Consider the following 22,735-nt stretch of genomic DNA (forward strand, 5'->3'; position numbering starts at 1 on the left):
CAAAGAATATATATGCAGGGGCGGAGCCAGGGGGGGGGGGGGGTGACAGGGGTGACATTCTGCGTATAAGTGTACGACACTCGGTCTGGCGGACTCCGTACAACTGCATTGTCAGAGTGTGTCGCCAACCGATGGCGTCTAGTTCAACAGCCTGACTCTCTAAATCATTCTTGAAATTAACATTTGTTGAATGTCACCCCGGTCTGAAATCCTGGCTCCGCCCCTGTATATATGTATCGATTAATGCTAGATACAGTAATATTGTCTTTTGTTTTTAAATCTATCACAAAATATTCAACGTTTGTGTGAAAGGTAAAACAATTGAAAACAGAGTAGTTATTTTGAGATTGTCATGCTGTCGTTATTTAAATGCCTTATTTGTGGAAACTAAATAGCAACATCGCCCCCTACTGGCAGACTAATGCTCCAATGTGGGGATGACGGCATTGATTATTCTAATTATTACATATAACTTTTCACAAATTATCTTTTTTTTTATGCGATGTATGCATTGCTGCATGCACCTACAGAGCAACACGATCGTGCAGGCGGCAATACACTGAGCCAATCGGTAAGAAGCGAGAGATCAAGGGTTCCGCCGAGAAGAGCCATTAGCCGAAGACTAAAAAGTGCCCCTTCCATGGCTGGATCGGTTGCAAGTGAGGGCGCAACGCAGAGCCGTGCGGCCATGGCAGCAGGTGGGGCGGGCACGCTGGGTGGTCTCGCGCAGATGCGGGGATGCCCCGAGGGGTCTCAACAGCTCAAGAAGCCTCTCCTGGCCTGGGAGAGCCTCAGGTACGGAGCGGGATTCTTCAGCAACGAGGTCAAAGATTGCGTCCATCAGCAGAGGGCACGACGCAGCAGCGACATTAACCTGGAATCCAAGCTGCAGGTACGATGTCTCTGAGGCTGGTGCGTGGGAGTCGCGTGCGAAACCAGGCATGCAATGCGTGTTATGGGACTTTGTAGATATTTCCGTGTTTTTCGTTTCATCGCAGTGGGCACGTTTCTTAAATCAACCTGCTTCTGTCCACCCACAGCAATGTCAATGGATACAGCACAGTTCGTCGATGAGCATTGTCACGTGCGGTGGACGTTGGTCAGCGTGGAAACGTGGCCGCTTTGTAAATAGTTGTGTGGAGATGACCTGTTTACGTGAATCGTTGAAAGTTTATTGTGTAACTTAGCTAAATGCAATTTGCATGGACACAGGCTTGCAGACACGTTAAAGTTATTCCTGCGAAAATGTGTTATTCTTTCATATCAAATACTGGATGACTTCAGTTTGCAAATATAAGGGGTATATGAATGGTGGCTTGCTTTCTAATTTTTTTCAATTTGTTATATGTTTATATCAAGAAACTTCTGCTCAGGGTAAAAAGCGAATTACATCAGTCGTATCTGGTAGGTGAAGTTCACGTTAATGGAAAAGTGTCATAGTGCTGTAGTGCTGTATATGTTTGTGTGATGTTTGTCCTCACAGTTATGTAAGTCAAACTATAAATAGTGCAAGTGATGAAAAGAATGAATGTACTGCATTCTCAATGCCTCACCTTCAGTATTGTTTGCCCCAAATGAATTAAAATGCATGGTTTGAAAACATTTTAATTGGCAAAACAATTGCTTTTAGGCATCTATCATCAAATATATTGAAGCAACACATGAACACTATTTTATTTAATAAAAGCCGCAAAATATGCAACATACTGCCATGTGGTAGTATATGCCTACATTGCAATGACTTTGAATGCAGGGTTTTGTATATCATGCATATACTGTATGGAACCTACATGCAACACTCTTCTGCTAGGCAATGTGGCAGTGCATAAAAAAGGTTCCAGAAGTCTACTTGTATAGTAGAGATTGTGGGTTTGCTCTGCATACTACATATTTCTCCCAAATTCTAAATACTCTAAAATAAGTCTCGACTTAGGCTTTCCCAGGGAAACATATACATTATTACTGTACAGAGTTCACAATTGCACGTTGCCGTGATGTAAGGGTTAGCACACTGGCCTTGGCATTCCAGAGGTTATCACTTCAATGTGATCTCCCGGAAAGCCAGTTTAAACAAAGGGCACATCTCTTAATGCCACCTTCCTCTGTTAACCCGGCAGTATACATGGCAACACGGCAGTCGATCGGCAGGTCACGTGTTATGGGGTAAATTGTGGGTACTCCCACCTCTTCAAATAATGTTTGGCCAGCATAGTGACAAATACCCCCTTGTAGAGGCCCTTCTGCGAACAAGTGCCATGAACAGGTAATTGCAGGGCTGCACCTTTGGTTTTTACATTCCTTGGCTTTAACAATGTTTGTTTTGTAATGTGTATCTAGGAGGTGGATCAGCAGATTATGCTGGAAGGGAAGAATCTAAGAAAGTCGAGAGCTCTGATTCACAAGCTGAGCCAACAAGGTCAAGCCAGCAAAGGTGGGTGGCTCCTCTCTCCCTCACAATAGCCCCTTGATAACTGTTAACCCTTTCACTGGCATGAAGACGGGGTCATACAGGGTCAAAGTGTTTTGAGAAACAAAGCGAGTTTAGTATTCTGATGTGCGGCAAGCATAAATACAGCATTGTGGGTTTATAGAAGAAAAAAAAAACACTAGAGAATTAGCATCTCTGCTCAAACTCAACGTCAACTCCAGGCTCAGGTTTTAGCACAAAACCAGGCACGCACATGTTTTACGTACTGGTATGTATCATATCACGTATTTGCATGTATTGTTGTGTTTATACATTTAGTATGTCTTTGTATAGCACATTGTATGCTTGACAAGGTCAGATTGCTGTCATACATTTCATACCAAGACCAACATTGTAAAGTACGTATTTCATGGTGTTCATTATATCTGACCTGTTTTTTTTTATTACTTCCTTTACATATTTTACATGTTTATATTTTTGTTGAAATACTAAATTGCATATTTTTCCTTCACGTTTTCAGAACTTGGGTGCTAACATTCAGAATATGTTGGTCATTGAGAATTGATGATGATTAACACGATACGAGTGACATGTGGCAATCAGGCTATCTTTAGTATCAACAAGCTTGCAAGGAGCAGATTTTGATGACACCCTACATCATATCTAATATCCCAGTGCTTTTAAATGATACCAAAATCTATCCCCACATGCCTTCCCTATTGTTTCATTTTAATGTTCAGTGCGATGAGAAAAGTAATCATGCACTGATCAATAATGGCAAGGGCCATAACAGCTTTTCCGGAAAATGTATGAAATGACCTGTTTGATGAAATACGTACGTGCTATTTTTATTTTAAATTGAATTCAATCTGAAAGCAAAATGGAAAAGGGTGAATGGTGCACTGGGTAATATTTAACTGAATTCACAAGTGAGTTTAAGAAAATGTATATAATTTATTCTGCCCTTTTGGGTGATATGTGGGGAGATATGAGCTTGCTATGAATTATCCAAGTTGCAGCAATCAGTAGTCAGTGAATGGGTATGTACCTTTGAACTGGCTGTATTTTAAAAATAATTTATGAACAAAAAACAATAAAACACTTCTATTTTTTTTTAGCACCAGGCACCCTCATGTCAGCATTGCATTAAATTTCACTTCCAAGTCATCTAATAGTTCTGGAAAAATGAAACCAATTCTGGATTTATTTCAAGCATACTAATTCACTTCAGAAGGCATTGTACAATATTAATCAGCCTTTCCTTCCTGCCTCGGTGGAAAGTGGTTGCTGCGTGTTGGTCATCCATTTTTAAGGTGGCTATTTAAGGGCTTTGAGTAATACAATACCAAGTTTACAGGATTTTCACCTCCTTATTTGTAGTTATTTTGTGACCAACCAGAGAACTCCTACTTTCTTAACATGAGAACCTTGTTTAATGTTAAATATATCATCAGACAATGGTTCCAGTTCCCACAAACGTATACATTTTACTCTTTCAACTTTCACTTGGCCTTTCAGACTATTTTTTTTTTATCTCATCCATACGATCCACCCTACTCCAGCTAAAATGACTTCTTTCTCCGCTTCCTCATACTGCTCAACTTTGGAATTCCCTTAATATATTTTACGGTATTCCAACAACCTTGCTCAATTACAGGAAACACGTTACCATAATCTCTGTAGTATTTGACGTTCCAGAAAGTCAGATGCACTCCGAACATGTGCCTGGTGTCATTAAAGCTATATAAATCTGGTCACACGTGTATACACACACACTCAACTTTTGCTTTAAAATAAATAGAGGAAATGTGCATCATAATGCTTACAATATGATCACTCTTGTCTATTATATTTTTAATAGTGCTGTTTGTTACAGGTCTCTTGGTGTTTTAGGCTTTTTGCTCATCCACCATGATTTAAATAAATGATACGAGCCCAGGATTGAAGCTGTGCTAACTCAGTACATAGGTAATGGTGCATGAACCACCCAGCCACGTTGTGAAATGTTAAGACAGTTGAAACAGCTACTCTCAGCATCCCTCTCTTGTTGATTTATGCGCAGAAACGAAAGGTGTGCTTTCGAAGTTAAAAGAGCAAGTGAAGGAAATGAGAGAGAAGATTGAATTCCTGCAAACCACAAAAAGATACATTGAGGTACGATCGGTAAATCAATCGCAGCCTAGCAGAGAGAAAGTTTGAAATCTGTGCAAAAAGTAAAGTGTAAAAGAAAACCAATTTTTATTTTAACTTACAATTTACATTTAAAATAGGACTTCTGGATATTGTGACTGACCCTTGATCTACATCTGCATTAATACCGTATTTCATGAATTACCCAAAAATATTTTTTATTTACTTAAAAAACGAGTTTCTCTCTATGTTATTTCTTTAAAATATACATCCTTAAGCCACATTTCTGTTATTTGGGTAAAAATAGATTGCAGATTACTGTACATACACTTGTGAATTCTTACATAGATGCATTTTAATATTATGTTCTGTTAAGAGTAAAAACGAAACAATATTGGCCAATTGGCCTTAATAAATTGTGCTTTAGTCTCAAGGGAAATGCCTTAAATTGTTAAACGAATACAAACATTCGAATTGTTCATCAAAAACACTGCCCTGAAAGGAATATATATATGAGGCAACATGTTTGGCAATAGCCATTCTTTCCAGAGATCAAAATACCCGAAACATCACCTATTATATACAATATATTTCCTTTTAGCTCGATGTTATTGACGAATGTGTTCATCTTTTGTAATAACTGTTGGTGCACGATCACAAGCGTTTATTTCTCAATGAATACAGTGTCCCGTAGGCAGTGAGAGCATTTTTGAAAACAAATATATAATACAACGAGAGCACGTACAGGTAACGCGTATAACGACATTGTAGGAGTCGCCGCATTTATCATGCATCACACGAAGCGGTCGCGTCGTTATAGATGAACGTACATCGCCACAACGAGTCGTAGGTGACGCACCGCTGCGGTGGAGCAAAGGCGGCGAGCAGGTGGCTCGCACATAAACATGACGATCCGTATCACGGCACCCTGTGCCAAACCTCTGCAGTTGCTGTTCGCCGACGAATGGGGCCTGGAAATCTCTCTGCTGAGGGCCTTCCTGGGCTGGCGAGCGCCTGCACCGCTGTGCCTGCAACCGGCTCCCCCTAGCCCGGAGCTTGTATTCCAGCCGGCCAATGCAGGCCAGGCAGCCTCTCGTCCTACGTTGCAGGCTGGGACGCCACACGCCCTCATGTGCTACCTCTACTCCAGGTACTACTGACGGTAGAGTTGCCTCGTTATATATATAAAAAAAACAACTAGATATACATATCATTGGCAAAAAAAAGAGTTAACTCGTAATACTAGAAAAAGCGGAGAATTACAGGTATTTAAATTGCCTGGAGTGGTTATGCGTATCTTGATTTGAAGCTTTCGTGACTGTAGGAATCCATACTCTTTGGTTCTTTCGGTAAAGTCACGTAGGTAGAACAATTAATAGATCACGACGTTTCGATCGCAACAAAAGCAATCGTCATCAGGTGGGACAACCACAGCATGGTTATGCGTATGTTAATCCAATGCTGGGTAAGAGCATTCCCCAGCTGTGTGAGTCGTGGGGGTTATTTTTTTTACCATACAGAACCACCCGGGTGAAGCTGGGTTCATAGACACAGGAGCACAGAACACAAACGCAACAGTGGATTTTTCTGCACTGCCAATCACATCGGCAATTACTCATATCAACATGCTACACAGGAGTTTGAGTTAGAAGCCATATCCTGACAAAAGCATATTGAGAATACTGTATCTTTTTTTTTAAATGAAAAAACAAAACAGTAAGTACACAACACGTGGTTATAGATTTTAAAACCATCGGGCCTCATCGAGAGATTTGTAAGTTTTGTGCTCAACCACAACAAAGAATATTGCTGCCAGCATTTGAAAAATATTTTCACTGCAATACTATAATACTGCATTACGCATTTAATATTTCGCCTCAAGCAAAACATGTCATTGTAACTAGATGGAGGAAGTGGCCTTTATTGCACGGCTTGCGAAAAGGATCGTCTCATTGCTTGTAGACTTCAGGGAATGCCTGAGGGTCACAGTGGTGGAATTGAGGCCCCCTAATGAGACGAATTGACATGAGTGAGATGCAATAAATAGGACAGGATGAGAATGATGGCACGCTAGAAACAATTGCGTGTAACTAAATCATCTTGAAAAACATTGAAGATGAATATTGCAATAAAAAACACATTATGGAACCAGTTCTAACAAAATTATAGAGATGAAAAAAAATGTCCTTTGATAATTTGAAGGCTCTAGAGTGTTGAGTGCATGTTGCATTTCACCAAAACTAATGAGGTCATTGTTATTCTTACAGAATAATCTCCCTTCCATATTAGTAGGTCTATTATTGACATAACTGAATAGTATTCTATGTATGTCGTAAATCGTACTTGATTTTTGAATATTAAAAAATATGTAAAAACATTCTTAAATTAGTATATACATGTAGAATCTTTATGGCAACATTTTACAAAATAGTCAACATCTCACGTACCGTATTGAAATATTGTTCTAATTATTCTCAAACACACACGTGCATAAAATATAAATATAATTTGTTTAGTTTGACCAGATATTCAGGCCAAGCACCGTTATCATTGAAGAATAGGCCAAATATCCTCTTTGGAGCTCCCTCTAGCAGAGGCCCTCCTGCCAGCAGTGGCCTTGCATCGATTCATGAATTTTACTTTGATTCTCACCGGCACAATGCACATGTAAACCTTGAGGAAATACCATTGGAACCTCTTTTTCCAGTAGCAAAATATGAAAATTGTTTTTTTACCCTTTTATCTGGCAACAAAACTGACACCTTTTTTTACAAGGAGTCATGTTTGCATTGACCACAATACCTGCGGTCAGAATGCAAACACAAAACATAACTCTGATAATGTATGAACTGTCCTTGAAATTGATTGGTCCACACCCGAGACAGCTTTCTTTAGAACTTGTCTCACATGGTGTTGGACCAGATGACGCCAAAAGGCGTACTTTTGGCGTCATCCGACCGCAGGTATTGTGGTCAATGCAAACATGACTCTTTGTAAAAAAAAAGGTGTCAGTTTTGTTGCCAGATAAAAGGGTAAAAAAAACAATTATCTTGAGGAAATATACAATTTACAATTCATGTAATTTCTATGTACATTGTATACTAATGTTCAATTAAGCTAGTGGGATAAACGAATCAGTGAATGTGATGCAGTAAAAACAAGCCAGAAATCCTGTATTCTGAGCTTCAATTTGTGCCATTTGAATATCTGGGGTTGGTTTATTGTTAGCTGCCAACTATCCTCCACATCCACTCTGCTACCACGTGGTGGCGTGAGCCTACAGAAGACAGTCCTGCATACGCTTGCTTTCCTCACTTTCCCAGAGATGGAGCCACTGCAGCATTACAAGCAGTATTCACCTCTACCGGATGTCTTGTGAAGTCCATAACCGCACATTCACACATACACAGAGATGCGACACACATGCACAGACACATGCAATCATTTAGCGTCATCATGCTTTATCATCCTGTATTATCCGTGGCAACAGTTGCAACAGCAACAACATATTAATCATGTCCTTTACTGTATTAACATGATAATCAGCTTGTGATGAAGGCCGCTTGTGTTGTGGCCGAAACGTCGTGAGAATTTTATTGTGTTATTTTATTTCATCAATTTATTATTTTATTCTCATTCTACATGACTTTACCGAAAGAACCAAAGAAGATGATCATCAGCATCAATTATATCATATCATATTCATCATCTGTCTGTAGTCAATCAAATTAATTTCTGCTAGTGGATTTTGGAGAGCTTGTGGCCTGCCAAGGAAATGTGGAATTTCCATCACTGGCTCACAGCTGTCAACGGAGATGAGTACCAGGGGTTCCCCTCATCACTAGTTCGATGGTTTGGTTACTCGATGACTGTCCCACCAAGCACACATGCATACACACACATGTATGTATGTATATTGAATTGCTTTTGCACCGCACATAGCCAACCGGGCTAATCGGATGTGCAGGGGAAGGACAATAAACTCCACACAAAATGCAGTTCTAAAAAAAATATTTTCAATTTAGGTCTAAAAGTGGATAGCTCCAGTGGCTTCCTAATATTGGAAGGAAGAACGTTCCAGACGGCCGCAAAGGCGCATCTGAAATCGTGTGTTCCAGACGCCTGCAGTGTGTAGGTGTGGGATGTGGTAGCGTAGTGGTTAGAATGCTGCACTACGAACCTGACGATACAAATTTGATTCCTGCTCATGACCAATATAGGTGGCAAATATCTGAACCAGTCCTGCGCATCCTCTAGGCCGACTCAGCCTTATACGAGTACCTGGTGCGGTGTGTAAAAGTCAGCACTGGGAAGACAAAGGTTAGCTGGGCGTGTTTCTGGCCACACCATCCCTCATGTGCCATGCTGGCCTTAATAGGTGTTCACTCGCAGAATTTGCCTCAACAGCCTGTATAGGCTCCATAGGGGAATTTGTCTTATATTGTGATGTAACTATGGCAGATTTCCTTCGCCGTGCTATACCACACGTATGATTGGTCAACAAAAACAAAGCAGACTTACAACACATCCATTCTGATAATCCAGTAGATCATATCCCAGCAATAGAACCGTCCACTGCCAGAAAACCCTCACTTTTGAATCTGTGTGCCTTAGAACGGTAACAGACTACACAAGTTAACCGAGAGGAGACCTATGGCATGTTTAGATGCAATCGCCCAATGATTTGCAAAGTCAAGAATCGATTCCACATTCTTAAGATTGTAGCAGCAATCACTGTGCCACCACTCCCCACTAACACAGTATACACACATGCAAAGAAAAATACTGTACCTTTTTTTTTCTAGCCACATTCCACACCACGAGCGACAAAGCGAGGTTCATTTGTTTTCCTCCAAGCAATGTAGAAAGTACAGGACTGCCAGTTGGAATGCAAATGAACATTGATTAATTGACCCACACTTTGCACTGTTTTTCAGCTTCGCTGCAGTGGACGGATTCATCCATCACTTCTTGTACACTTTCCGCTACTTCTGTGTGCCCAGCCACCTGCTACAGTTCCTGTTGGAGCGTCTGGAAGCCACATGCAGGTCTGTTGCATGTAGATCCATTTAGAATGCTCTCAATCACGACACGGATATATTGTCTGCCTGATAGGGATGGAACGATGCATTAATTTCATGTATTCATGTCAATTCTCATGCTCAGGATAAGTGGATCAAATCAGGTGTGTAAAGCATTGATCACAGTACTGGAGTTTAGATTAGTGTATTTTGTAAGTAATGGGTTCACGTTACTCCTGCAGCTACCGGAGGCACTATTATTGACGGTAAAGCGAAAATAATTTCGATCCTGATTCTTGACACTTCACAAAATCGCCGAGGAGGTGAATTGTTCCACCCAGAGTGGCAGTGGTTGCAGTGCAATTTTCAGTTTAATACGCATGTTTTTTTTTACATACTGGAGTTTAACATTACGCTATTCAAAAATGTATCACAATAGCCGTGCTGCTGAGATTCACTTCGCCATATTTACATGTAAATTTGTATTTCTCGTGTTTCAAAAAATACAGTACAGTACATTGGACACTGCTTAAGATATGATTTTGGAAATTTTATTACCTGTGGTAGTTTTTTTTCTGCTACAACTAATTTGCATAATGTTCTGTTAATTTTGTTGAATAGTTCCTTGTCTATCTTTTTCAGAGGACCCGAGTAGATGCGCAATAAAACATATATTTACTTTTCTAAAGACATGAACCACATATAAATAAGCACTGGAAAGTGACTACTTACCATTATAAATGTTATACTTTAGAAAAATGCTTTTTTTTAAAAGATGTGTATGTCAAAACACCGTATTATCCTTTCCTTTCCTCAGTAGCATGGTTTGCTTTCATAATAGTGTTTGACTGCCCCCTTCAGGCAAAGTTGTGCAAGTGCACATCATTCACATCCCATGGTTCAACTTTGCAGGCAAAGATTTGAATGGAATGGAATTCTGGCTCGGTGCTTTCAATGGTATTAGTATAACAGGATAAATAACCTCATCCATCAACTATAAGCACCAGCTGTTGACTGGCACTGATTCCACAGCTCTGTCAATAGCCATCGCTGCAGTGTGTAACAGCATCACGCCCTAACACTGCTGACAGCATGCATGCAAAGGCCACATGCCTGCCAAAGAACTGCACTTGACAAAAACGTCCACTTGAAATGATTGTAGATGTTTGCTTTACAGCAGCTTCTGGATTGAATGTGTGACACACATTAGCCTGCACTTCACGTGGCTTTTGCAATGAATGTGGCTCTGTAGAGCATGTTTTTGATTAAGAGAGCCACGTGATTGGAACACATTTGAACGTGATCTGACTAGACATGTTATTACAGCCAATAGGATTTGCTTAAATCTGCAGCACATGTGCACAATACTCTTGCCCATAGGCACAATTATATTACATTCAGCTGTCACATGGTTATTGCTATTATGCAACCCTTGATATGCAAAGTTATCAAAATTGTGTGGTTCTATCCAATCAATCTTCTCAGCACTCAAGGATTCAGTTGTAGACTTTTTTTCCAGTCTCATTTCCTGCAATCCAAGTCTTTGTGTAAAATATTATAAAGCCATGGTTAATACATTTTAAGGAATTGCTTTTTTTCTACCCCAAACGCGTGTTAATGAGCAACATGTGGAGAACATTGGCATAAATACATGAGCAGTCACTTTCCATGATTAGCACATTTCTCAGCTCACGCCAGACAGGCTGACAGGCTTGCGATAAGATCCCATCTTTCTCACTACCCTACCGGCCAGTGGTGACTTGTATCCTCAACTGGGTTTGTAGTGACCGTCCCTTTCATATATGTATGTACGTATGTTGAACTTCTTTCGCACTGTACGTAGCCAACCGTGCTAATCGGAGGTGTCACTCAGACCTGCAGAATTCGTTGTCCAGTAAGAAGTTTTAGAATGGATTTTGCCCAATGTGTATGCACAGCCTGTAATCCTTGACTTTAAAGACGGGGTTGGTAAGAAATGCAGATTTTACGTGCTGCTGATTCTGTGCTGTAAAGTGGCCAAGGGATGGCAGTGCAGCAATTGTTATTGACCAACCTTTGCACACTTCTAAGTGGCATGCCCATCTTTGTTTTTTTTTAGGTATGCTTGTTTCTTTCCACGTGAACACCGCTCATAAAAAACGAATAGGCCAAAAATCCCAGTGCAGGACCCTTTTTAAGTATGGTCTTGATGCTCAGGAAGGCTTTTCGAGATAAATAATGGAGAGTTACAATAATTATGAGTGTAGTGTATGGCGTCCATAAAATCTTGGTAGCTTTAACGCACAAATATGCACCACCATCTACCTTAGTCACGCATGGGTGGAAGGACCTTTCCTGATATTTTTTGACAAAATCTCTACATGATGGGGCTATTTTGCACACCAAATGTATTATAGTACTATTATTTAAACGATCGCATGCCATCTTGTGCCACCGACTTGTTTATTTCTTGCGACTTAAATGTTTTCTAAAACGATTGTTCAGGATTAATAATGCAGAGTACACTTGGCTGAAGTGTTGCATAGATGAGATAACTGTAATTAGACCGAACCATTTGCGAAAACAACAATTGGCTCTTTTAGCCAGTGGGTATTTTACCTCACCCATTTCCTACAGCCTATTCAATTAAGTACTAATTCCATGTAAATGCATTTGACGTAACTCCAATTCATGTTTTCCCAGTGGGGCAGTCAATCAGCCTCGGGAGGTCGTCAGCATTCGCATCCGGAGCCTGGACATCCTCAGTCTCTGGGTGGGAGACTGTTACAACATCGACTTCAAACCCAACCCTGAAATGAGGCAGCTTCTCAAGACTTTCATCCAGAAGAAAGTAAGCTCGTTTTACTTGCAATATTAATGAATGAGTGCATGCTCTCAACTGCACATTTACATAATGAAACATTTAAAAAATAAAAATCGCATGCCCTTTGGCTAGCTGCAATGTCCTATAAGATGCAACACAGCCAAAGTCTTTGTCTAATCACCGTTGCGATGGTGCATGCCTGCAATCCATTGCTGTCCAAGCGGTGTTGGTTGATTACACATTCATCAGATCGTGTGCAAGGCACTCGAGCTGTAGGACTATGATATGGCTTGTAAACAGTGGTACTGCCATTGACCGGCACAGTGAATTATGATCAAACAACACCATTACCAACACAGCATGGGCAGGGGTAGAATGCCAAAGGGCTGTGAATTCGTATTTATATTTTTAGCTACTTACATTTCCTCCAAAGTGCGAAATACTCAATGGTAAATTGGCCAAAGATTAAAAACAGGACCCTCCTGAAAAATAGTCTTGAGATTCAGTGAGGAGCTATTGTGTAAATTAATCGTAATTGTCTGCGAGGCACTGCATATGAGTAGTGTTTTCATTATATTCTATTCTTGCGTATGACAACATGTTCAGGATCTCAATGCCATTGCTGAGGTCTGCTGGCCTCGAGAGAGCTTCAGGGAAGAGTTTGTGTCGTTTTGCTATTCCTCCTTTGAAGGAGCTCAGACCTCAGTGATTTATGGTCGCACGTCTTTAATTTTATTTTCATGAAGGAGATGATGCGGTTGATGGTTACACCAGAATATCAAAGCCAGGATGTGCAATGTTTGGTCTCGAATGAAAGTGTCTCCTGAGAGGTGGTAGCCTTCTCGCGGCCCACCTATTACGTGTTTTCGCGTTTCCTTAAACACACCTAATACGGTCATCTTGGTGAAATGGGCATCGTTAACTCAATATTTTTAATCAAATCAACTACCCACACAGCTTCCCTCGGCACCCGCCATAATTACTGGCATCTGCGGTATGTGTGTAAATTATTTGCTTGTCTCTATCCACCTCCGTCTACCTGGGGCAGCTCTGGGTAGAGGAGCAGCGTGCAGAGCGGCTGCTGGCTTTGCTGCGCTCGTACGAGAGTGGGGAAAGCCCGAGTCGTGTGGTTGGCCCTCTGGCCCCGATCACTGAACCCGTGGGCGTGGAAGAGGGGCCCCTGTTCATCAAATCTGACAGAATTCCGGTGCAGCCCATGGAAGATGCAAGCAAAAAGGTAAAGAGGTCAAGTTATTCAGTTGAGAAGAACGTGGCCTGATTTATGTTTTGGCAGAAATTATTTTCTGATGTTTTTCACGTCTTTGTTTAGTTTTTGGGAGGGAAAAAAAAACAGTTGGCAGATTGTAAAGTCATTTGGACATTTATTTCGACCCAATGTTGTCATAACTACATTTTTTTGTCAACACGTGTATTTGGCTCAATGGATTTTTTATATTTTTTTGGGGGGCGGGATTTTTATTTTGAATTGCTCTATGTCATAATTGTGCCCCTCAGATCATGTTAATTTACGAAGGCATGTACTGTATCAATGAATGGAGTCAACATAGCATCATATAATATTCCCCTGACACTACAAAACTATGTCGAGACATTCAATGACAAATAATATTATATGGTGCTTCTGAACATATATTTGCTTAAATTCTTTAAGCAGGTAAACCCTGTCCTGATTTTGACTCCAAAGTCAACATTTTGGACGTGCCTGGCATTTTGTACAAATGCAGATGGATTGCCTAAATGTGCATGAAAATTCCGTTCATGAATAAAATCCAGCATGGCAGTGCATACTATATTTTGTACAAATTAGGTATACCACAGGTTTAACAGGTCTCACTGTTCATGAAGTGTTCTTATTTATAACATCAGGCATCCCAACTGAGGTTGTTTAACAGGCCATGCACGGCTGAAAAGACCCTGAAAGTCTAAACTGGTGTTGAGTTTATTGTTTAAATTACTGCACTTGAGAGTTCATTGTAAGCTTGAGTGGATGAAGCTTGGATTTGAATTCAGACCGTCAGCAGAGATAGCTGAATGCTATACGTTTTTAAGCAGAAACAGAATCTTTATTTATCTTGCAAAACCCCGACGAGCTATGAAGCTCTGTTTCCCAGGTGTCCAGTAGTTACAGATGTCCGGTAATGTCCCTTGGTCCACCTGAACAAAACCCACATTTGTTTGCACTGTTTTTATTCTCCATCATCATCATAAACACAATGTTTATGTTAAAGGATATTATTTTCTTCACCCAACACATTAAACGTTCTACAGGACTTTAACTCGTGTCAGCTTAAAATGTGTCAGCTTCGTGTTTATCCTGTTGAGAACCCCTGTACATGTCCTGTCTGCTTATTCATGTATATATGTAAACATATATATTTTTACAGAGTTCTCCCCTCAAACGCCTTCCACTGGGCAGAAGGGCCGGAAGGCCAGATGGCGGATCGCCATCTATAGGCACGCGGGAGAGAGGTCTTGAAAGGGAGAGGGCTATTGCGAAGGAGAGGGACAAGGGGAAGGGCTGGAAATCTCTGGCGGGCCCTGCTGACCCATGGCTGTACATCCCAACGTGCCGCGTTGTGGCAGCAGACAAGACCTTGTTCAGTCATCGCGAGGTGACAGCGCTACGGCTGGCTCAGCAGCTCTCGTTGATGCAGCAGGTGAAACCAAAGATTATCCTAAGATTATTCTGCATGAAAAAACTATTGGTTTAAAAAAAACTAAAAATAATTTATTGTCGCTATAGCAACGTCATCATTTTTCAATCATACTGAATCACTATCCAGGGTTAAATGGCAAAGTTGATGTCAGTTCAGCAAGTGGATTTGTTCCTGCCTAGAGTGTTATCATCTTGTATGCATGGGGTTTATCCGAGTGCTCTGCTTTTATCCCACATGCAAAAAACAGTCCTTAAAAATGGAATTGGCCGCACACATCCAAATGCAGCACATACCTCAAAAACAGTCTCGGGCCTCGGCAAGCCTTGCCTGAATTAAGTATATTTTTACACGGAGGCAAATTACCTCTGAAAAAAAAAACAGTTTTGTCTTATTCACCAAACTTGTCCCAATTGTCACAAAACGAAGTACATATAACCAATCAGTGCACCACCCCATCTTCAGGAGCAGTCCACGGTTCATAACTTTAAATTAATATGATGGGTTTGTTTTATGTGATCTCCTTGGTGATGGGGATCAAACTATAAACTAAATGCACTTGAGAAGCCAGTTTAATCAGAGGTCTGCCCAGATTTGAACCCATACACTCAAGCTCTGACCTTTGAGATAGCTGGCCACCTAAACCAACTTAAAAAAATATATGACCGGGAAATGATTTCAAGCAGAGTGCTACGGTTTAAATTCAAATAATAAAAATTGTCTTCCAATATTCATTAATCACATATTGTACTGCAGTAACTTGTAATCCAAAACATGTATCAAATGTATGTTTTTCAAAGGAGACATAATTACATCAAAACATCTCAATTAAATTAGACTTGTAATTTATTTTGAAACTGATCCGATGGTAAAAGAATTGACATTCACGTTACCCTCCAGCAGCAATGTTACAACAGACTAAATTTAATACACCTATTTTACAGTACTTGCTTGTGCATTGCAGCAGCTGTTGATTATATTATGAAACGTGTCCAAATGTTCAATTCACTTGGCCCTGATAAGAAATGTTTTATATTATGTACACATGGTTACTGCACTCCTTTATGATCTTGGAGACCTATGTTCGATTCCTGACCATGGCTAATATCAGTGGCGAGGGATATCTGAACTGGTCCTGGGCTTCCCTTAAGCAACCTGCATTGACCAGTGTGGTGTATGGTCAAACAACCTCATGACCCGCATGGTGTGGGGAGGCCTTCATTAAGCAATGGATTGACAACGGGCTGTAAATTATTAATATTTTATTAACAAATTACCTTCCAAGTAGACGTGACATAATTGTTATTTACGTTCACTCTATTTTTACGGTACATTTTTAATGTCAATAATCCATTGCAAATGTCCCCACTCTTCTTGTTCAGGAGCTCTTTCTCCAATGCCACCCGGTTGACTTCATGAACACGCGTGCTCTTGGGCTGAAAGAAACAGGGCCTTTAAGGTCAGAACATCTTGTTTCCAACGTGTCCCACTGCACATCAATATGAACATCCAACATTCCCAAATTCCATATTTCTGGCTGAGTATTTTTTTTCTTTTTTATACATCCATATGAAGGTAATCAAAAATATGACACATGGCTAGATACACTAATTTCGATCGGATCATTGGGGTTTATTAGTAATAAATTGGCATTTTGCAACCCCCGCTACCACTGTGTAGCATGTTATTATGTGCTAGGGACTCTATGAGATGATAGGACAACAGTCTGAGTCCATAATTGGCAATAACTAACGGCAAAGCAGTTATAAGTGACTCACAGAATTGTGCACAGTTGCGTATACAGTCCACGACTTCCCTGAAGGCATCAACACCTTCAGCGAGCGCGATGCCGATCACACAACGCGGTTCAAATTCGACCCTCGATCGATGGCTGCGCCATCGCCGCACACGCGTAGAATAAAAAGCAAGGGACAACTCCTTACTTACTAACAACTCCTTACTTACTAACAAGTCCTTACTTACTAACAAGTCCTTACTTACTAACAACTCCTTACTTACTAACAAGTCCTTACTTACTAACAAGTCCTTACTTACTAACAAGTCCTTACTTACTAACAACTCCTCTATCATTTTTCATTGCTGGAGGGGTTGCCTCCCATACCTGAAAATCCTGGCTCTGCCATTGGCTAGATAGCTATTTCACAAACTTCTTAACTGGTTATTATAATTGCTGTTTACAGCATATAGTCAAAGTACTCAAGTTGATGTTTAAGATTGGTTAATTATTCAATGTGACACTCATTCATCAGTATTTATAACTTCTAAACACCCTACAAATTAAATACATTTTTTTCATTCTAAATTAGTATTTTTATAAGTTCTGAAACACTTCTAATCTATACGAAATGTAATTATCGTATACACGCATGGACCAAATAGCATCTAATACATCCACATGTTTTGGGAGGACCACATTATGTATACAGAAGGGGAAGAGGTGGCACAGTGGTCAGTGCACTGCGCTATGAACCCAGCAGCCTGAGATCTATGCTTGGTCGTGGCTAAAATCAGTGTCGAGTAATATATGACCCAGTCCTGGGCCTTCACTTCATCAATCCACACTGACTAGCATGGTGAACTATGGTCAGCACAATCCCCATGAACCGACATGGAATCGGAAGGCCTTTATCCAGCAATGGATTGACATAGGGCTGTAAATCTATTTATTTTATACGTTCGGAATGTGTACATTTTCTACTATAAGTGGCTTTACAATGGCCAAATAACCACGGAAGAGAAGTCTCCGGACACTGCAAATGCAGTGTGGCTCACATGGTAATGTTTTCATCAGTGGACGACCAAATAATTACGACCACCTCTAGACTTGTTAGTGTGAGTTACAGCATGTGCTAGCTTATGGTGGAGAATAATGTCATAAAGAACGACAACAGGCTGCAGTAAATCACAGATTTTATGGTGTTGCCATATGTAAACCTTTTCAATTGGGTGAGAGAACACATGTGCTAGCTCAGCAGGATTATTTTAAACATTCCTAACCCTGGTTGATGACCCGAACCATAACGCCCACATCAATTATTATTATTATTATCATAGCTCTCATTGCACTCATTGAGACTGTGGTCTCTGCATTCCTTTATGATGGGTTAGTTTGTATACCTCCAGTCTTGAATGTATGTGTCTGTCTATGTGCTTATCGAATATGCTTGAACCCCCTGTCAGCTAGGCTTCATTTTCAACTGGCAAAATATCACGAGAAAGTGGTATCTATGCCCATTCTGGGCCACCCCTGGGTTTACGTGGCCAAAATTGAATTGGTTTCGCAGTATGTTAACACCATCACTTGAGAGATGATGGCACCTGGCCATCATTCTGTCACTATAACCCACACCTGAGCCACTCGGGTCATAATAAGCGATCACATAGCAGCAGTTATCTCTAACAGTGTCCGGAGAAAATGGGATCTGTAACAGGTGTGTGTTTTGTACAGCAAGTGAGACTGAGCGGTGTGTTTGCCTTAAAATCAAATCTCATTCAAACCATAAATTACAGTACAAGCTGTAGCCTTTATTCTTAATTCCATGACTCCCAATCCTGAACAACATTTCCTGTGTCAGAAGTCACTGTTTTCCAACATTGTTGATATGTCCTCCAACCACATTTAGAGTGGCGAGGGGGGGCATACAAAAAATTAAGGGGGGTCATGACAGTCACAGTTAAATTAACGTTAAAGAATGTGTTAAAGGCTATAATACATGTAGCTCTCAATCCCTCGCGCATAATAGGAAAGGCTACGATGGGCCCATCGCTTAATTGTACAAATGTTTCCAATTTGTCGAGACCCCACCGAGTATGGCAGACAGTTTGTATAACATACGTTTAATATCAAATGAAGCTTGAAAATCAAAATAAGGTTACCTAAGCCGATTAGGCAGTGTGTGCGTGAAGTAATTACAATATGTAGAACGCAGTCATCTTTGACTTCAATATATGAATTAATAAAGAGGAGAGGGTGGTTGAGCTTACAGAAGGGGAGGGGGTGCTCAGCTCCCTCCAGCCCCCCTACTTTATAGAGCTGATGTTGGTGTAGAGCAATAAATATAATTTTACATTGAGATGATTGAGCCAGATAATTGCATCGGCAGTAGAGCAGCAGATCGCCGTGAAACCTCCACGTTTATTAATCGGGCAATTGACTCATTATATCTTCCATCCAGGGCACCCGAACTCTACGGGGCTGAATCCCTCCGCTATTGCGTGTTCGTGTTTTTCAGACCCACGGCAGAGCCTGCCTCCACAGACCCACCAAGTCTGTTCGTGCCGGAGTGCGCAAACGATCATCCCATCACTCGTCTCATCGAGCACTCTGACACAGTCAGCACGTGGATCTCTGCTGAGATTGTCACCTGTGATGGTGCCAAGGTAATGGCTGTTTCCAGCCTTTGTGGATTACCCTTGAGTGTTACAGGGCTCATTTAGTTTTACTCAACGCCTGAAAAAAAACACGTATTTGCATGTGAAAATGTGCACGTTATTTTTACACGTCGCAAATGCTCAGTAGGCAACTGTTATCTTTTGATATTTGTTTCTGAGGGATTGGTGTTTTCTTATGTTCAGTCTGATGGTCTGTTGAAATTATTTTAAAAAATGTAGAAGGAGAGACGTGATAATTGCTTCAATACAATGCACAAATTAACATACCCTAATGGATGTGTTACATTATGATAACAGCTATGTATTTTTGAATGCAGCGTTAGTGATTGAGTGCCAAAAATGTACTTACATGAATATATTCAACAGTTCTGTACATCATACAACCATGTAGCTCATTGCCGCCAATCTATCTTTTCTAAACCCCCTTAAATATATGATAAAATATAGCAAACACATATATTGCTCAGTGTCATATAAATGTGTCTACAAACGTCTGTCTTTATATAGCTGTGAAATTTTTTCAAATGTTTCCTGAACCAACTTCAGTAAAGGCATTGGAAAATAAATATTTAACAGTGGTTTGTCATTCCAATTCTGAAGGCCTCCACGGACTGTCACTTGTGGGCGCTGTTTGTCCCGACTTTGTCAGGCTGATTGGTACAAGTTGGTAAAGCTGTGGGGAGCGGGAGCCCAGAAATAGTTCAGCTATAACGCACCGCTGATGTTACCCATGGCCGGAAATCAAACTCAAATTGCGGGTTAAGAGTGCATTGTGCTAAGACATGTACACGTAGTTCCCACACCACCAGTAGCTGGGAACCACCACGATGCGATTTCCACAGGGGCCTGAATTCTTCTAAACTGTGAGATATAGATCATGATATTATATTATTCAGCTATTTAAAAAAATACATACATAAATCTAAAAACATTTGTTTACCAGCAAGAGACAAGAGGCTTAACATTACGGTAATTGTGACCGCAACGCATTTGTAGTGAGTCATTCAGAGACACTATTTAGGAGGCAACAACGTCAATTCTACATTTAAGTAACACCATTACACACGGGACCATAATACATCTGTTCCTCTCGCATGCGGGATAACTATAATCGGGTCAGAGCAGCCAACGTGCTGTCTGACCCACGTTGTCGAAGACGGAGACGAAGACGTAGCACTTGATTTCCTCTTCACCTGCAGACAGCCTCGATATGTGATCGGAGCTCCCCTTTTATCCTTCCCGGCGCGGCCTGGCTCCGCCCTCGGCCGCGCCTACCTCTGGAATATTTCTGACGGGTCCAGGCTACACCGCACCTGTTTCTTTCTCTGGCTCCGCCCTTAACCACGCCCCCTTCGGGAACTCTCCAGACGTTTCTCAGCTACTCCTCCCGTGTCCCCTCGTTCACCCTTGGCCCACACTCCTCACCCCGGACTATCACGTGCTTAACCCGGTGCCGGGGTGACTCGTCCTCACGTGCCCTCCCCTACCGTCAGCCACCTCCACCACACTCCCCCAGTGACCGACTCTGTGCTGATTACCTGCGGCGCTGGTGGAGGCTGTTATCCCCTACTCTGTCAGTAGGACTCATCTGGCTTCCTTCTGCTCGCACTGAGTACCATGCCCCTAGTAGCCCACTGAATGGTACTGCACGGTGTGTTAGCCTCTGTGTCCATTTCTACGGCACTTGGCGCTACGCGTCGTAGTGATCCATTTAACATCACTACACATGCACCACTGTGTTTTCAATGTCCCTGGACAAGATGCGAAGACCCGGCTATTAAAACACGACGCGCTTTACAATGAACGTCTCGCACCTGGTTCGCACATGCTATGTCCCTTGGGGTTCCTTCCATGAAATATATACGCACACGCCGGATGGAGACATATAGTCCTACTCGCGCATAGCATCTAAGCATGCAGAGGCAATGATTAAAGGTTACCCTGTCCCCTGCACAACTAGGATGTAATTGGTGAGGAAATCCATAATTGGTGAAGAAAGTAAGAAGGGAATTTGCGTTGGTGAGGTTCCTGTGGAATGGCATTACAATGTCTTTATTTATCCGGGAAGTGCTCAAACTGAACTTCAAGGCTATCTTCTTTAAAGTTGTAGATTTTTTTCCAGTCTCATTTCCGACAATCCAGGTGTTTGTGTCAAATATTATAAAGCCATGGTTTGATGGATTTTTTGAAAATGTCTTTTTTATTTTACACCACGCGGCGCGTGTAAATGAGGAACATTCGGAGAACATTGGCATAACTACACGAGCAGCTACTCTCTGTGATGAGCACATTTCTCGAATCACGTAGCACAGGCTGACAGACGAGGGTCCGACTTGGCATTCCACCATCGTTGTTCTGGCATTTAAATGTTTGGGCACTGGGTGCTGAACTTTGTTGGTTCATTTTGTTTTGCAGAGTCAGCTGGCAGTGCTGTCCAAGCTGCTGTGGGTGGCCAAACATTGCTGTGACATTCGAAACTTTTCCACCGGCATGCAGATACTGCAAGGCATGGAGAACATCATAGTCAGACAATTGCCAGTATGTAATAAATGTCCTGTTCGTACACGCACACACACACATACATATATATTGAAAGGTCTGGTCATTAATTTGGAATGACATTTTAACATAGGCTATGCCATTCTTCCGGTTTCCATTTGACAAATAGAACCTTAATTTGCAGATGTGAATATTTTAACAATTTCTTAATTAATTCAATACTAGAATAAGAACCCATATTTAATAGATGCCCCCATATAATTGCACATTATAGATACGTTAATTAAGCAATATATCCGTTCAATGGTGATTACATTTTATTTGATAAGAATTGATTTTAGAAATCATGTTGCCTAGCTACCACAGTATAAACATACTGATGAGTAATAACCAAAATAATAATATGTAAAGAAACTTGAATAAAACATTATTGAAAGTTAATTTTGTTTAGTATATGTCCCTTGGGATAACTGGTTTAATTATTAAATCTATTCATGACCTATCTTTATTTAAAAATGTACTTTCTCATGTGAATTAAGCAATTTCCTAAGTAATGTGTTGTGACTACAGGTATGGAAGCACGTTCCCCCAAAGGTGGCAAACATTATGAACCAGCTGAATGATGTCAAGGTAGACACTTAATTTCATGTAAATTTCGTGCTCTTTCATTTACTGTACGTGTAAAGTGCATCCATGAATATTCTACTGATGTATAAAATTATTTTAATCAAACACATGCACCGCACGGCAATCCCACTGTGGTTAT

At 41.0% G+C, this 22,735-nt stretch overlaps 1 protein-coding gene across 2 annotated transcripts in view; it reads left to right on the top strand.

Moving 5' to 3' along the window:
* The window catches only part of KNDC1 (kinase non-catalytic C-lobe domain containing 1), a 107,990-nt gene that overhangs the window by 82,109 nt on the left and 3,146 nt on the right, over nt 1–22,735 (top strand). For both annotated transcript variants that reach the window (XM_032952052.2, XM_076066366.1), the window contains exons 19-30: nt 531–892; nt 2,338–2,431; nt 4,491–4,582; nt 5,506–5,708; nt 9,496–9,606; nt 12,262–12,409; nt 13,431–13,619; nt 14,788–15,060; nt 16,440–16,516; nt 19,311–19,458; nt 21,886–22,008; nt 22,540–22,599. In XM_032952052.2, the coding sequence (XP_032807943.2) occupies nt 531–892; nt 2,338–2,431; nt 4,491–4,582; nt 5,506–5,708; nt 9,496–9,606; nt 12,262–12,409; nt 13,431–13,619; nt 14,788–15,060; nt 16,440–16,516; nt 19,311–19,458; nt 21,886–22,008; nt 22,540–22,599 (1,880 nt within the window). The remainder of the gene's footprint in view (nt 1–530; nt 893–2,337; nt 2,432–4,490; nt 4,583–5,505; nt 5,709–9,495; nt 9,607–12,261; nt 12,410–13,430; nt 13,620–14,787; nt 15,061–16,439; nt 16,517–19,310; nt 19,459–21,885; nt 22,009–22,539; nt 22,600–22,735) is intronic.

Source organism: Petromyzon marinus, chromosome 11 (genome assembly GCF_048934315.1).
Source record: "Petromyzon marinus isolate PM22_M1 ecotype Great Lakes invasive population chromosome 11, UKy_Petmar_22M1.pri1.0, whole genome shotgun sequence".
In the NCBI taxonomy this organism is placed as follows: Eukaryota; Metazoa; Chordata; class Hyperoartia; order Petromyzontiformes; family Petromyzontidae; genus Petromyzon; species Petromyzon marinus.